Below are 17,881 nucleotides of genomic sequence, written 5' to 3'. Positions count from 1 at the left end.
CACCCCCACACATGCCCTCATCCCAGCTCAGGGAGGTGGCATCACCTGTCCCCAGGAACCGAGGCTCCAGGGCCTGAGCTGCAACAGAAACACCAAACACAGGGAACACAGAACACACGAAATTCAAATGGCATTGCTAGCTCATCGTGGGGTCACAGAGCTTTTGGAGGCCCAGCAACTCTCCGGCTCCAGCTGCGACCTCTTGCCACATAAAGGCTGGTGCAGCAGCACGTGTCTCAGCTCATTAGCTCATTCACATAATTAATGCTAATGCTCACAACCAGCCTTACCAACACTGATGAACTTGGGCTAATGACCTCACAGGGGGAGAGGGAAGTTTGAAGCCTGGCTACAGGCAGTTTCCCAGAGGCAGTATCACGTTCCTTAGCCCCATTTTGAGTGTCCTGGCTGCAAGGTAGCTCCACACTGATGCAAGCAAGGTCTGGCACAACAGGACCCACCTCAAGAGAGGCCCACACCATGCTCTGCATGATGGACAGCCTTGTGGTGTGCCCAGTGTCAGTGGCATTGCCCATTACTTGCACACAGAAAAGATGTACATGACTTGGCCCCATTCTGGACTCACACCAAGTGTGGGGATCTCCACTCCGGCATCCCTGCTGCAAACGCTGCCCATCAAAGCCATGATACCTGCACCAAACACCCTGCAGTGGCAGGTCTCCTACCCCAAGCTGCTCACAGCCCTGGCTGTGCATCTGCCAAGCTCAGGCCTCAATACCTGTACCTACTTGCAAGAAGCAGGTCCCAACAGGGGTGTTCTCCTTCAGGGACACATTGTAGAAGTTACTTCTGAACACTGGCTCATTGTCATTGACATCCTGCAAGGCCACGTGCACCACAGCTGAGGAAGACAGGGCAGGGGTTCCCCGGTCTGTAGCCAGCACAGTGAGCTGAGGCTGTGGGTCCTTCTCATAATCCAGTGGGGCAGCAGTGGTGATGATGCCAGTGGCAGGGTCAATGGTAAACCAGCTGGAGTGGGTGTCACGGCCGTGCAGAATGCTGTACCGCACCTCCCCATTGGGACCCTGGTCCTTGTCACGAGCTGTCACCTGCAGGACAAAGCTGCCTGGGTACACCACCTCAGGGATGCTCTGCTTGTACTCCTGCTGGTCAAAGAGCGGGGGATTGTCATTTACATCCATCACCTGCAGCACAAAGGCTGATTCTGCCCGGAGTGGCGGTGTTCCTGAGTCAGTAGCTGTCACCCGCAGATCATAGGAGTCTCTTTCTTCCCGATCCAGAAGCTGGTCCACACAGATCAGATAGATGATGTTGTCCTTGGTAGTGAGGGCAAACTTGCCATCTCCTCCCTCCAGTGTGACGTTGACATTGGAGTACTCCCCGTAGTCTGGGTCGGAAACAGAAATCCGTGCCACATACTGTCCAGGCTGGGCTCCTTCAGAGATCTGTGGGGAGCCATCTTCACTCAGAAAGATGATAGTCATAGTGGGCTGGTTGTCATTGTAGTCACGCACATGGATAGTGACAAAGGCCGTGGTGACTTCAGGATGGACAGCCTTATCCCTTGCCTGCACCACCAGCTCATGCACCTTCCTCACTTCATAATCCAGACCCTTGTTGAGCTTGATGACTCCAGTCCGGGCATCAATGGTGAAGTACTGCTCAGGATCGCTCTGCCGTCGGTTGATCTCATAAATCACATCCCCATTGTCACCTTCGTCTGCGTCAGAGGCAAAGACCTGCAGGATGCTGCTGCCAGGTTTCAGATTCTCTGAAATGAGTGTATGATAGCGGCTCTGGTTGAAGCTGGGGGCGTTGTCATTGATGTCCTGAATGGACACATCCAGTGTCATCTGGGTGCTCCGGGGAGGAGAACCACCATCGTAGGCTTCCAGCAGCAGTGAGTATGATGAACGGTTCTCCCGATCCAGAACACTGCTGACCACCAGGTCCAAATACAGGACCCCATTGGGTCCTCGGCGCGTTTCCAGGCGGAAGGCCTGCCCCACGTTCCCACCCTTAATCATATAGCCTTGCGTGTTCAGGAGGCCACTGTCAGCATCAAAGGCTGGGTCCAAGGGAAACCTGCTGCCAATGGGTGTGTGCTCTGGGATCTGAAAGGTGCTGTGCTGTTTGGGAAATGCTGGGGCATGGTCATTGATGTCATTCACTTGGATGTTCACTTCTACCGTGATGCCCTCCGGGGTGACAGCAATGAAGCTGTAGCGGTCCCGAGTCTCCCGATCCAGGACACGAGCTGTTTTGATGATCCCAGTATTCTCATCTATCCCCAAGTCAGTGGAGACACCGCTGCCCTCCTGTGCTGAGATGAAATACATGTAGGCACTAGTTTCAGGGGGTAGGCCAGCACTGATGTCCCCAATGATGGTGCCAGCTGGCTGCTCCTCATCTATTTGAAGATCCAGGGTGCCCAGGACAGCAGAGCCCATCCCTGCTCTCAGGCCCCCAAGAATGAGCAGCTCCAGCAGAAGCACTGTTGACCTCTTCATTTGCTCCATGGCTGGCAACCAGCAGAGCAGAGGGTGGCTTGATCTCCTTTGCAGAGTTCTCTTTAATCCTGCCTGGAATGCAGACCAGAGGATAATGGTTAAGAAGGAGAAAAGGAAGGATAGAAAACAGCCTGGAGGGGGAAGGCCTGCCAGGTACCTGGTGCCCAATCACTATGTATTGTCTGTCTCCCACAAGAAGCAAATGTGACAGTATGTCAGAGACTGGCCAGAACAAAGGCTTGGGACAGCACCTGGAGTCAGCCCAGCAGGTCACACCTGACAGTGCACCGAGGTGAGCAGCTAGGACCCTGTCACACAGGTGCTTCCTACAACCTCAAGTGCTCTTCCCAACCACTGCCCTCCCGGCAGCGCTGGCATCAGCTGCCCCAGAGCAGCATGCTCCTGTGTCTTTAACAGTTGAATGATTCCTTGTGAGGTTCAGAGGCTGTCTGCAAGAGGACAGAGGTTTTCGGGCAAACAGCAGCCTTGCATCTCTCCACCCTGAAAATAGCTGGTCTCAAATTACGAGATAGCGCAGCGAGTCACTGGTTGAGACCCTAGCCCCCACCCCCCCCACTCTCCCCAGTAGTGTGTCTTTCAGGACCTCAGGAATATAGGTGCCAAAAACCCACGAAGTGCAAATCTGGTGTCCCTGGGAAGGAACACAGAACTGGAGTGGGCTCCCATCCAGTGAACAATAAATCAAAAAGGATGTATTGCAAAGGATGTGCCCACAGCTGGGAATGCCCGGGATAAAATCAGACCATGCTCATTGTTTGGGTTGGCACGGAGATCTGTGGGTGCCCCAAGCTGGTACCATGGAGGGCGGTGGCAGTGCAGTAGGAACGCAGCGACTCCTCTGCCAGCTGCTCCGTCCCACACCCTCCGCGGCTCACTCCCCTCCTTTGTCTCCTTCTCGCTGCTCCTTGCTGGCTCCGGCTCCTTCCCTCCCTTTCCCCGGTAACTGCATTTCATTGCAGCAGTGGGGGAGGGACGCAGAGCCAGCCACGGCTCCTGCAGCACTGCAGCCGGACACGGCAGACGTGCCGGACACACTCCCTGTGCCCACAGGCTGCCAGCCCTGCGCTGCCCACCCTCCTGATAACGGCCAGGATAACCCAGCAGCCAAGGAGCTGCTGAAGAACACCAACCCAAACACTCGCTCAGCCCCAACGAACGAGGCTTCGTGGTCTGCAGGGATGGCGGCAGCATGAGCTCACACTTGGACTCTCTTGAAAGCATTTGCTGCTGGTCCCATAACCACACTCAGGAGCCGCTCATGTCGGATGCAGGAGCAAGAACCGCTCTGTCTTGGGGGATGGAGGTGGCTGGCAATGCCTAGTTTGGGGACTAAGAATATCAGCCCTTGACCAAAGAACCCCATGGCGGTGTTAACCCTTTCTAGGGGACATAATGCTATTCTTGGGTCCCCTTTCCCACCTTGGATTTACTGTCTAGATTTTTTTTTTCCTGTGGAAATCCTGGGTTAGTGACAGAAACAAAATAATTTAAAAGTATTTTCTACTCATAAAGAAATGTCTGCTTCAGTGAGCATCCAGTCTGAGGCCTGTCCACACATTCTGGGGTAAATCCACATGCTCTTCTTGCACCCAGCAGGTGAGAACCCTCACAATGTCCTAGGACCTGAAGTCAAAAAAAGATAATTTTGTGGGCTGCAATTTGGGAATCTGCTAACTAACTAACTCAGTGGTCCTAGACAGGTCTCTGTCGGAGGTACTTCTAATTCCCCAGATGGAGGGGTAACTGCCTATCCCCAGAACATGCAGTGCTGGGGGAATGGGGCCTGGGGTAGCTTCTGTGATGAGACTACACCATTCCAATGGTGCTCCAGATGTTCAGGTCATGAGAAGGTCCAGGGAAGAGGGTTTAAAGCCTTGGCAGGAATTTAGGAAAAAAAAAAAAAAAAAAAAAAAAGTGGAAGTATAGAAAAGCAGATAGAGGGCCAAGATTCCCTGGGGCAACCTCAGTGACTACGGACAGGATAGAGCTAACAGTTCTTGGGTAGTGTCTGGAAGAAATCAGGGCATAAACATGGGGAAAAGCCCACCTGGTTCAGTTAGTAATGTTGCTCTTGAGAAGCCAGTGAGGCTTTGTGGACTGCTGAAGGAGAGGAGAGATACTTGAAAAGCAAATCTGGGGAGTGTGAAGAGTAGCTGAGAGCACTGGCACAACCAGGGAACAAAAATTAGGGTCCCTGGGCTGGAAAACTGGTGATGAAAGCCTGTATAAGCTTCTTCAGTTCTACCGACCCTGGATGCAATTGAGTAGTTTCCCAGCAAGCCTATCTTTCAGCAAGAGGTGCTACTGAACAGTTACTAGACTGCGCCAGTCAGAGCTGGGCAGAAGCCATCCCTGGTACCAGCAGACCCCTGTTACAATGAGGTCTGCAGGCCTGGGTCAGAAGGAAACAGCAGTGACCTCAGTGGATGCAGTCGCAAAATCTGAACAGCTGCTTTCAGTTAGCAGAGAGCTCAGAGCAGGGGCTGGTTCGGCCGGTCCGTGTAACGTGAGCCACACTGCCCCACTCCCTTTCCGTCCCTCCCACCACCGGGCACCGAGATCCCTTGTGAAGAGCGACAGCAGGAGTCTCTGAAGAAAACTGCCAAGATGAGAATCTCTTCACATAGGTCTTTGAGGTCCAGAGCCATGGTGAGGAGGTTGACAGGAAGGGCAGCTAACATGGAGTGAGCTGCAACATCCATCTAAGCCTAGGGCTGACAGGCTGGGGCACCAGGGGAGCCCAGCCTACACTTAGCAGATGTGTGACATTTTGAAAGAAAAAAGATACGTAATTACATTGGGACCACTGTGTGCACCCTTGCCAGTGGCAGCTTGTGCCTTGTGTTAGCCACGAGAAAGGGGAAGTGGGCTCACAGCAGCGCCAGCAGAGGAGCTGGAAAGACGGCACCCACTGTGCATGCCACAAACAGATGTCAGAGTGCTTGCTGTGCAAAGGCTCCATGAAAGCTGCAGATGCTGCTGATGCCCATACCCTAGGTCTCACATGAGAGGCCATGACTTTTGTAATGATGTTTTTGAGACTCCAGTCCAGAAGAGGAAGTCCATTTAATCTCTGCTGAGCACTGGTCACTGACCTGGAATATGCTTTCCTCCTGTATATTCGCAGATTCTCTATTTTCAGATGATTTGCCCTCGGAACCATGCACAGTCCTGACTTGCCTGCAGTGCAGCCTTGGACTAACAACTCTACTCAGCCTACCACTATTTACAGCCACCTCCGTGCCTCCTGCCTCTCCTACCATCTCCCACCCGGGCCTTCAGGACTATTCCCTTTCTGCTCGCTCCCAGCCCAGCCACACAGCCTCATGACCCTCTGATATGGGCCCCGAGCAGTCAGTGGCAGTGGCAGTGCTTTTCTGCGGATGAAGTTAAGCCCCTGCTGCATCCTTGTGAATCCCATTTTTGTGCCACACTGGGGCTCCCCGCGGGCACTCCTATCTCTCAGAACGCATCCCCCACAAAGGAAAGTCTAATGAAATACTTCCGCGCCGGAGCCAATTCCCACAGTCCCAGTCTCGGGGCATCCCCGCGCTGCATCGGCCCCTGCCAGATCGTGCCCATCGCCAAGGCGCTGCGGGGCCTCGCCTGCTCCCGGTACACTGGAGCCCCCGGCTGTCGAGGCCCGCCCTCCCCTGGAGCTCCGGGCTCCCGGGGCTCCCCAGCCGCCGGACCCAGCGTCCGCTGCCGCTCCCTATCCCCGTGCCTGGCGCTCCCGGACGTCCCGCACTGGGCGGCCTCGGTGCCGGCGTTCTGCCAACCCCGCTCCCCCCTCCGCCCGGGCTCGTAGCCCCCGCCCGGCGCCTCCACGGTTCCGCTGAGCGCCCTCCCCTCGCCGGGTCTGCCCTGCAGCGGCACCGTGAGCGCCGGGTCCCGAGCCGTGCCGTGCCGTGCCGAGCCGTGCCGTGCCGTGCCGTGCCGAGCCGTGCCGTGCCGTGCCGTGCCGTGCCGTGCCGCCCGGCAGCTGCCAGCACCGCCAGCGAGCCCGGTCCGGCCGCGGCTCCGCGGTGTTGCGCCGCCTCGGGCGCGCCCCCCCGATCCCCCCCCCCCCCCCCCAGCTCCATTGCCTCCGCGGCGGAGGCAGAACAAAGAACTTGGTCCCGGTCCCGGTCCGGTACCACCGTGCGACGATACCACCGTGCAGGGCAACGGGCGGGGGCGAGTTAGGGCCAGTCCCCAGCGGTAGGACTTACCCTGCGCGTCCCGTGCCGGCGGCGTTCACATCCCGCAGGGTCCGGCCCCGCCACGACGTCCCGCAGCCTCCCCGCTGCTCCGGCGCCACGGTCGCTCCGGTCCCGCCGGCCGCTCCAGTGCCCCGGGCGCCCCGGTCCCCCCCGAGTGCCGCGGCCGCCCCGGTGTGGCTGTGGCCCTGCGGAGCGCTCGGCGGCGGGTCGGCGCTGGCTCGGAGCTGGCTCGGCGCGAAGGCTCCTGCTGAAACCCGAGCCAGCGCCGCCCTCAGCCCCCCGCTCCCTCCGCCGCCCCCTCCCCGCCCCGCACCGGAGCGCGCCGGCGGAGCGCGGCCTCGAGGCGGCCCCGGGCAGGCGAGCGGGGGTGCGGCGGCGGCCCGGTATGGCCGGGCACCAAGGGGTCGGGAGCAGGATCGGCACGGAGAGGGAGAAAGGGCTGGAGCCGGGGTACGGAAAGATGGAAGGAAGCGGTGGGCGCCGGGAGCCCGAGAAAATGGGAAGGGACTGACAGGAGCAGGAGAGGGACGGGACCGGGCAGAGAGAGGACTGGGCAGGGGATGAAATGAGGCTGTGGGCAAAGCTGGGGGCATTTGGGGACATGATCACAGGCCATTCTTTCCTCTCTACCGCAGTTGCTTCTCCAGCACATAACCCAGAGCTCAAGTACCTGTGACCCGCCAGTACCTTGACTCACATTAGGGCTCCTAAGGTCCAGACTGGAAGATGCTCACCCAATGTGCCTGTGCTACAAGGGACTGGGGTTCCACCAGTCTATGCCAGGGAAAAAAAGCAAGACTGGTGACTGTCCAGGCATCTCCACCAGCGACTGGCTCCTCAGCTCTGCTTGGCCACTCAGGCAGCTTTTCCCTGCTCCACGCAGGTCTCAGCAGTGTCTGTGTGTCTGTTGGAGCCATGCAGCCTCTAGGACCAATAACCGCTGCTGGACCTTCTTTGATTTTTAGTTGGAGAAACTGCTGTTGACTAAGGTCTATTGCTAAGATCATCTCCTAAAGGCCATGGCTCAGTGTGCTCTGAGATGGTAAAATGGTCTTTACAATCTTGTTCCAGTTTCAACAACTTTAGCCTTGACTTAGTTATCATGTCTTTTATTTCTCTGGCAGACCTTTAATTGCATTTTGTGTAGAGTACAACAGCTCTCAATTCCCACGCGTAAGAAATCAGGCAAGGAAGGTGAGAGACTGGCATGGCTGAGTCAGGACCTGCTGGTCAAACTAAAGAGCAAGACAGAAATGCACAGGCAGTGGAAACAGAAACAAATGTCCCAAGAGGGGTATAGGGACCTTACCCAGCTGTGTAGGGAAATTATGAGGAAGGCTAAGGCACAATTGGAGCTGACCTTGGTGAGAAATGCAAAGTATTATAAAAAGAGTTTCTACAGGTATGACAGTCAGAAAAGAAATGTCAGAGACAGTGTACCCTGCCGATAAACATGACTGGCAAACTGGTAACAAGGGACGAGGAGAAGGCTGATGGGTTCAGCCAAGTTGGGCAGGATCATTGATCTGTTGGGGCATAGGAAGCACTGCAGAGAGATCTGGACAGGCTGGATTGATGGGCTGATCAGCTGGTGTATGACGTTCAACAAGGCCAAGTGCTGGGTCCGGGACTTAAATCACCACAGCCTCAGGCAGCACTCCAGGCTGGGAACAGAGTGGTTAGAAAGCTGGAAAAGGACCTGGGAGTGCTGGTTGACAATGGCTAAACATGACACAGCATGTGCCCAGGCAGGCAAGAAGGCTAAGGGCACCTGGCTTCTGTCAGCAATAGTGTGACCAGCAGGATCAGGGCAATAATTCCTCCCCTCTACTCCACTCTGGAGCACTGCTCCCTACTCTGGAGTCCTCAGTACAGGAAAGACACAGACCTATTGGATTGATCCAGAGAAGAGCCTCCAAAATGATCAGAGATCTGGAGCACCTCTCCTGTAAGGATACACTGAAAGAGTTGGGGTTGTTCAGCCTGGAGAGGGTGGGCTATGGGAAGATCTTAGAGCCCCTTCCAGAATTTAAAGGGGATTATGTTAAAAATGGGGACAGACTTTTTAGCAGGGCCTGTAATGACAGGACATGACGGCTTTAAAAGAACCCCAGTAGATTCAGATTAGATATAAGGAAGAAATGTTTATGGTGCGGGTGTGTAAGCACTCAAGGTCAGGTTGAATGAGGCTCTGAGTCACCTGATACAGTAGATGTCCCTGCTCATTGCAGGGGGGTTGGAGTACGTGACCCTTAAAGGTTCCTTCCAAGCCATCCCATGCTATGATTCTATTATTCAAACATTATACTCACCCTTAAGAAAGGGAATAAGGAGCTCAGAGAACCATCAGCTTGTCAAGGCCATCACCACACCTGGAAAACTCATGGGCCGCATTGTCTCAGAATCCATTTCTGACCATATGGAGAAAAAAGAGGCAATCAGGAATAGTCAGCATAGATTTAGCAAGCACAAATCATGCCTGAGCAGCCCAATCAACTTCTCTGACAAAATGATTTGCTGTATGGATGAAGGAAAAGCAGTAGATGCAAAATGACTTGACAGCATTGACAGCTGCTCCCACTGAATTTTAGTTTATAAGCTGAGGACATATGGTCTGAGTGAATGGGGAGCATCAAGTGGGCTGAAGACTGGTTGCACCTCTGGGCTGTAAGGGTAGTGACCAGTGACTCAATACAGGGTTGGTGCCTAGCAGCCAACAAAATATACCGAGCACTGATTTAGGAGCCAGTACTGTTCAGTGTCTTTGTTGATACTCTGTGATGATATGGAGTACAAGTCTGGAGATGACATTAGGAGGGGTCACTGATATGTGGCACTTTAGTCCAAAGAGGTGTCTAGAAAGTCACATAAAGGAATTAGCAGAAATGTCATGAAGTTCAGTAAGGAGAAGTACAAAGTTCTGCACGTGAGTCAGAAAAACCCCAAAATTGCTACAAGTTGGGAACCATCTGGCTAAGTTGCAGTCCTGCTGAAAGGAACACGAGGGTAGGGATGAACATGGAATGAAGAGTCAATAGGATTCACTCATTGCAAATCAGGCAAACAACATCCTGCACTGCAGTAGAACAACGGTCAGGAGCAGATCGAGGGAAATAATTATCCCTCTTGAACTGGGATATAGTGAAGCCATACCTGAAATTCTCTGTACATTTTTGTCTCTCCCTGTTCATGAGGGCTATAGAAAAACTGTAGGAGGTAGGTAGTGGTCTGGGACATCTGATCCATTTATAACAAGACACTGAAGAAGCTGGGCTCTCTCGGTCTGGTGATGCTTAAGCAGCAGGGCTGTTTAACAGCGTCCTGCTGCTACCTCAAAGGCAGGTTACAAAGATGATGGAACCACATGCAGACAGTAGCACAATAACAATGACTAGAGAAAGTTTTTTTTTCACCAGGAGAGTAGTGTACCACTGGAATAAGCTACTCATAGAGTAGTGAATCTCATCCCTTTGCAAGTTTCCAAGGCTGATTTGATCTGGTATTGTTGATTCCCTTCACATATGAGGTTGGATTATGCAATTCTGGACATCCCTGTTAACCACAGGATGTTAACCCTGTCTACTATGAACGAATGCATTTAATTCCATTTCTGTTATGCTGCTCCTTAATAATAACTTTTTGCTTTTATGATGTCCCAGTCACCCTCTATATTCACAATGCCGCTTGACATTGTGTCAAGTACAAAGTTATCCATGTACTTTTTTTTTTCTGAGACCTTTACTGAAAAAAATTGAAATAGATGAGCTCTAAAACTGACCTTGAAAAGACTGTGCATTTCCTCAAGCAAACTCATAATTTGGTGGTGGTTTTTTTTTTGCCAGTCTTCCGCATTTTAGAGTTTTCATATAAATATATGTCTTCTTCAGCTGAATAAATAATTTCTCATGTGTTACTATAGCACTGCAGTTCAGATAGTCTTCTCAACCAAGGTTGATCCTGGCCCCAAAAAAGCCACTTATCAAGGTGTCTAATGTGCTATCCTGGCATAATTTGGCAAAATAACAGAATCACAGAATATGCTAAGTTGGAAAGCAACCACAAGGATCATCAAGACCAACTGCTGACCAACCGCTGGGCTTGCACAGCACCATCCCCAAGAGTCACACCATGTGCCTGAGAGTATTATCCAAATGCACCTTGAAGCCTCTGTTAGGCTTGGTGCTGTCACCACTGCCCTGGGTTCCAGTGCCCAACCACGCTCTGGCTGAAGGACCTTTCCCTAAACCTCCCCTGACATAATCCCAGGCTGTTCCCCCATGTCCTGTCACTGGTCACCACAGAGATCAGTGTCTGCACCTCCTCTTCCCATCATAAAGAAGTTGTAGACAGCTTTGATGTCACTTCTCCCGCTGAACAGACCAAGTGCCCTTAGCTGCTTTCTCACATGGCTTTCCCCCAAGGCCCTTCACCATCTCTTGCCCTCCTTTGGAGGTTCTCTAATAGTTTAATATCTTTCTTATATTGCAGTGACCAAAACTGCACAAGATATTCAAGGTGAGGCTGCCCCAGTGCAGAGCAGAGCAGGATGATCCCCTCCCTGGCCTGGCCAGCCATGCTGTGCCTAATGCCCATGGGACAGAGCTGGCCCTCCAGTCTGCCAGGGCACTGCTGACTCATATTCAGCTTTCTGCTGACCAGGACCCCCAGGTCTCCTTCCACAGCTCTGCTTTCCAGCATCTCATTTCCCAGTCTGTATGTAAATCCAGGATGCCCCATCCCAGGTGCAGAACCAGGCACTTTCCCTTGTTGAACTTCATCTGGTTGGTCCTCTAATTTGTCCAGATCTCTCTGCAAGGCCTCCCTGCCTTCAAGAGAGTCAACAGCTCCTCCCAGTTTTATATCAACTGCGAACTTGCTTAGTATCCCTTCCATTCCTGCATCCAAGTAATTTAAGAAGATGTTGAAGAGCACAGGGCCTATCACATTACTGCCATGTTTTCAAATTATCAATTTCCTTTAAAGTCTGCTTTGAATCCTTTATACTACTGCCAGAAATGTGCATTTTCCTGTGTCGTTCCCTTCAGTCCTTCCTTCAGTACCAATGCTTTTGTTAGTCCTCAGCCCCATGGCATTACCTCAGATCATCAAACAACCCTTCTCTCAGACCTGCAATTGGTTCTCAAGTGCTCCTTCTTCTCAAAGATAGAAACTAGTGGATTCCTTTTGGTCTTCTAGTAAATTCTAGTTTATTAGATATTCTGGGAGAAACTTTGCAAGAGAGGGGAGAACAGACCCCTATTATGTGCTTGGACATTCAGAGAGGCCTTCCTGACCTGCATATGTGGACTGGCAGAAAGAAGTTAAGCCGAGCTGTGCTTTGTGAGAGCAACTATGACACAGAAACAAGAGCAAAAATACACTATTCACCTATTCAGGGCAGACCATTACTGGCAGTCGTATTTAATCAGGGCTTTGGTGAACTCCCAAAATTGAAATAATGTAGGATGTGATAAAATATGGCAAACTGAGCCCAAGGCCAGCTGAGATGAGCACAGAAAACACACTCTCTGCATGCTCCAAGAGAAACACAGTGGGATGCCATGACCCCACCCCTCACAATGCTGTTCTGCTGCACCACACCAACCCTGAGCCCAGAGTCAGGTACATCCCCACCCAGAATGGACGTGCATGTTCCTGTCCTCATGCCTGGCAGGTGGGAAGTGGTTGGGCAGTTTGGCACCCTCCTGCTAGATGTCAACTTGCTCCCAAAGGAGACAGGAGTCACCTGGCCCACAGCACGGCAGGACTGAGCTTGCTGCTCAGAGGCTTCTGCTTGTGCAGGCTGAAGTCTGGCTCCAAGTCCCAAACAGGAAATCCTTCTAGGATGTGCTTAGGCTCCGATTCCCGGATGTTTGCAGCAAGCAAAGGCTTCCTCCATCCATAATGGTGGTTAAAAATAAAATAAGGCACCTGCTCGGAACATACATGGCTGGGGCTGGAGGGAAAGTGAGAGGACAGCTCTCCCTAAGACAGGACAAAGTCTTTTTCATGTAGATCCCAAGTTTGCCTCTGCCATTTAGAATTGCCTTGAAATCCATGAAAGAGAATCCATTAAATCCATGAATAGAGGAGGAGCTGCAGGATAATTTCACCTACAAATGGAGCTGGTACCTCAGCTGTGCAGCTATATATTCACAGACATGACAAGAGGAAGTGCTTCTGTGAGTTGCTTCTGGATATAACCCAACTAAAGAGCTTTGAACCTCACAGTGGAAGAGTTCTTCTGCATTCCCAGCTTGTCTGGATGGACATAGAGATCCTGTCACACCAAGTTCTCACAACAGGCGTATTTCTGTGCCAGAGGCACTGTTCTTGAAGCCCTGAATGTAATGTCCTCTCCCTGGACTGCATGTGATGGATGCTTTTAAGGTAGATTAGGTAAAATTCAATTTGTTGATGAAAGTCTTTACACTCTTGGAAATTTGGTGAAGCTCTGGCAGGTACTTTCTAAACAGCATGGTAGATGCAGGTTTTAAATGGAAGAAGAAAGTTCTAGGGCTGTCAGATGATTCATTCCCTCACATCAAAGAGGCTTCAGTTGAACCCAGGAGGACCTGCCATACTTCACAGATGTGCACCTAGCTAGTTCTAAAAGTACACCCATAATGAAGATTTTATAAACTTGCCAGTCAATCTATTTAGTGCTAAATTTTATTTACTGTTATTTAAACATTATTTCTTGTAATACCTGTCATGAACACTGGAAGTAGATTGTTCTCTTCACAACTGTCCTTTACAAATCAAGGTGGTCATCATATCTTTTCACTCTTCTCTAAGCTAAATTGCCCAGACTGTTTGATTTTTCCATATTGCATTTTCTGAACCTCTAATTGTCTCTTCTGGATGTTTGCAAATTATTCTCTGCATTCTCTGGGGTGCACTGGCTAGTACTGGATGCAGTCTGCGGCTCTGGGCCTGATCAGAGCAAAGCAGAGCCAGAAATGTTAGTTCATGCATCCTGGAGGTTATAGTCCTGTTTATAACATCTCATATGATGCTATTTTATTTTTACAATATGCCCTCAGCTGATTCATATTCAACCTACAGGTACCTATAAATCAAACCATATAGACTGTTTTTCTCAGTCTCTCTGTACTGTATATTATTCCTATTGTGCAGATAAACTTCCTACCAAGGAATACTACTACTACTACTACTACTACTACTACTACTACTACTACTACTACTACTACTAATAATAATAATAATAATAATATTTTAAAATTTCTGTCAATATTTTTAGTATCTTGACTAATGATCTTCAAGGAACTATAAACTGACTAAACAGAAGGACACAGAGCAACAGGGAAATTCTGTTACTGCAGTTTTAGTGATGCAATCTTAATGTTCAATATTTATAAAGACTATAGAAAACTCAAAATGGCCAGAGAAGAGCCATGAGTCAGGATCCAAGGAACAAGGTTCCATGTGAAGACCTTTATTAATATTAAAAAAAGTAATTATTTCTAAGGATCTCTAAGAATGAAAGTTTTTAATTGTTTCAATGATAATAATGTTTCAGTTTAGCAAATAAAGGTGTAACAGGAGCAATATTGTGGAACTGAAGTTATACAAACTGAAAGGAAAGAGCAGTAGTTTTAGTGGGAGGAGGAATTAATCACTAGAATAACCATGAAAAAGATATAACAGATTCCTAGCAAAGCTGTACATCTTGGCTAATAAGGGTGCTGGGCCAGCTCATATGGACCATGCTTTTGCCCAGAAAACTTGCACCACAAGACCCCTGAGATCACTTCCAACCTGGTATTCTCCAGTTCTACAAGTCTATGGCCTTTCTTAAGAGGTAGAGTCTGTCCCAGAGCTCCTGTGAACTTTGTGATTCCTAAGGACATAGGCAGTGTCATTCAGACCTGGTGTCTGAACTGCCCTCTGAACATGTGTGCTGCCTGCCCCACGACACCCTTTCCCAAAGAGATGGCTGAACTGGATCAAACCAAGCAATCACTGTTGTGTGAGAAAAGGGAATGAGATAATGATGAGAAGGAAACAGTCTAATATATGTTGATCCGTGAGCCAAGACAAAACTGGAAATCAACATTTCCAGAGGGTGAGTTGACTGAGCTGAGCCCTGTGCTACTGACTGCTCTGTTTCCTGTACTGGCTTCTTCCATTCTCCTCCTCTGAAATCTCTTCATCCACGTTTGCAGCAGGGTGACCTCATTTGGCAGCAGTTCTGCGAGTGAACGCTGACTGAAGCTCACCGCTCTCACCGGTGCCTCTTAGAAAGCTGCTTGCTAAGGCCTGGACTTCCTCTCTGGTAGCAAACAAGTCTCCTTCTGTTCCCCTGAAAATCAGCTGGGAGGAAGCAAGATGGGGGGGTGGTTTCCGAAATGCTGTGGATTGTGATTACAGACACAGCCTTGGAATCTGCAGAGTGGGGGCAGGGGGTGCAGGGGCTGCAGGGGAAATCCAGGTTATTTTTGCATGAGGTGACACAAGCCTTTGGTCAGAAGGTTCGCAAACAGGTACAAGCCTGATAGCAAAGGACCTGCTGAATCTGGTGAAAGGAAGAAAACATTTCTTCATTTAAGAATTATCCCTTTTGAAAGAACATGGCCTTTGCTTTGGGGGAGTTTTCTATATATAGTGAGGTGATTATTTCAGAATGGAAAATGTTTGTTCAGGAAGGAAAGGCTCTGAGATCAGTAGAGTCAAATCTCACCCACATGCTGCCGACTCCATTGGACTCTTCTGCCCAGCAGCAGGGACTCGGGAGAATTCTTCAGGGATGAGGGAACTGTCCAGGAATTGCCCACTTGCACCAAATTTCTCTACGCTTAAGCTTTGGTTCAAGCTCTGGTCTGCCATGGAGTAGCAGGTCTGAAGTAAGATCTGATGATTTCTCCAGGAAAAAAAAATGCAGATGGCGTGACCTTCTTTTTCCTCTGACAAACCATGTTTATCATCCACAACTATTGCGAACTGGGATGCAATGACATCCCACAAATACTCAGGACTGCAGATGCCAGCAGCAAATGGGAGCAGTGCCACACTGACCAGACAGTCTGGGCAGAATATGCTGTATGCATATATCAGATACCACAAATAGGCATGGGGAATTGTCTGTGGAGAAAATCACAAACACACACACAGACACACAGACACAGACACATGCACAGACACACAAACACACAGACACACACACACACACACAGAGACACACACGGACACACACACACACAGATACACACACAGACACACACACACACACACAGAGACACACACACGGACACACACACACACAGATACACACACAGACACACACACACACACACAGACACCACACACAGACACACACACACAAACACACAGACACCACACACAGACACACACACACAGACACACAGACACACACAGAGACACACACAGACACACAGACACAGACACACAGACACACACACAGACACACACAGACACACACAGACACACACACACACACACAGAGACACACACACAGACACACACACACACAGATACACACACAGACACACACACACACACAGACACACACACACACAGAGACACACACACAGACACACACACACACACACACACACAGACACACACAGACACACACACAGACACACACACACACACAGACACACACAGACACACAGACACACACACAAACACACAGACACACACACACACACATACACACACACACACAGACACACACACAGACACACACACACACACACACACAGACACACACACAGACACACACACACACACAGAGACACACACACACACACACACACACACACACAGACACAGACACACACACAGACACACACACACACACAGACACACACAGACACACAGACACACACACAAACACACAGACACACACACAGACACACACACAAACACATACACACACACACACAGACACACACAGACACACACACACACACACAGAGACACACACACAGACACACACAGACACACACACAAACACACACACAAACACACAGACACACACACAAACACACAGACACACACACAGACACACACAAACACATACACACACACACACAGACACACACACAGACAGACACACACACACACACACAGACACAGACACAGACAGACACACACACAGACACACACACAGACACACAGACACAGACACACACACACAGACACAGATACACACACAGACACAAACTCAGAAAAGGACCTCCAGCCCAGAAGAAGGCAGAATAAACTGGTATGGTGCAGCTCCATCTTGTGGGAGTTGTGTGACATAATCCTGACCTCATGAATGTTAGTTATCTGTGGTGTAGCATTGCTTAGGAGTCCCAGACACTCACCAGTATGCCTGCTAAATGTATCATGTTTGAGCTATTTAAAAAAAAATCCCAGAATAATTTATTGTTACCTTGGAGTTTAAGCTACCATGATGCACATAATTTGACAAACATGTGACTATTAGGTAACATCACATGATCTAATCCAAGTCACAATCCCAAAATATCCCGTAGGTGATACTTAAGTGCACATATGAGCCTACCATTCACTTTAAAAGTTATCCAGTCTTCCAGGTTAAATCCCAGCCCTGTTGCTCCTCCAAAAACAGAATCAGGCTACAAACTACTACTTTGCTGATACTGTTTTACATAACCTAAAGGGCCATAACTGATGCAGAAGAAGGAAGAAAATTTGGTTTATGAGTCAATTTAATGATTCTTAAATATCCAGAAATAACTCCGGCCACTGAGAGGTGCTGTGAGATGAGAGAAGGGACAGGTCATTCAGGAGGAATATAGAGGGGTTATCCAAGCAAGCGGAAAAGGGCTAGGGGAAACCAAAGCCCACATGGAGTCAAATATGGCAAGAGATATGAAGTGCAATAAGAGAGGCTTCTGCAGATATGTCTGTAGCAATAGGAAAACTAAGAAAAACTGGAGCCACGACCAAATGGGGCAAACACCCCAGTAATGAAGGACATGGAACAGCAGCCATCAGGGATTGCGGGCCTCTGAGACCAAAGGGAAACTCAAGAGCAAGGAATATCAGTGGAATGGAGTGTCTTCAGTGGAGCAGACTGACATAGGGACCACTTTTAATAGAGACCTGAAAGGATACACCCAAGGGTAACACCACTTTGAGGCCACTCAT

The 17,881-nt window shown here is 50.1% G+C and overlaps 1 protein-coding gene across 1 annotated transcript in view; it reads right to left on the bottom strand.

Annotated features, from left to right (window-relative positions):
- Positions 1–6,887, bottom strand: part of DCHS1 (dachsous cadherin-related 1) — a 43,742-nt gene extending 36,855 nt beyond the window's left edge. The window contains exons 1-2 of the mRNA XM_005526604.3: positions 6,725–6,887; positions 750–2,564 (exon numbers count right to left, since the gene is read on the bottom strand). Of these exons, the coding sequence (XP_005526661.2) occupies positions 750–2,501 (1,752 nt within the window). The 5' untranslated portion in view covers positions 2,502–2,564; positions 6,725–6,887. The remainder of the gene's footprint in view (positions 1–749; positions 2,565–6,724) is intronic.
- Between the last annotated feature and the right edge of the window lie 10,994 nt (positions 6,888–17,881).

Source organism: Pseudopodoces humilis, chromosome 2, assembly GCF_049639895.1.
Source record: "Pseudopodoces humilis isolate 2021_Gansu_Grassland_sample_001 chromosome 2, ASM4963989v1, whole genome shotgun sequence".
Lineage (NCBI taxonomy): Eukaryota > Metazoa > Chordata > Aves > Passeriformes > Paridae > Pseudopodoces > Pseudopodoces humilis.
Note: the sequence above shows the minus strand (reverse complement) of the source record. Positions and strands in the feature narration are given on the sequence as shown.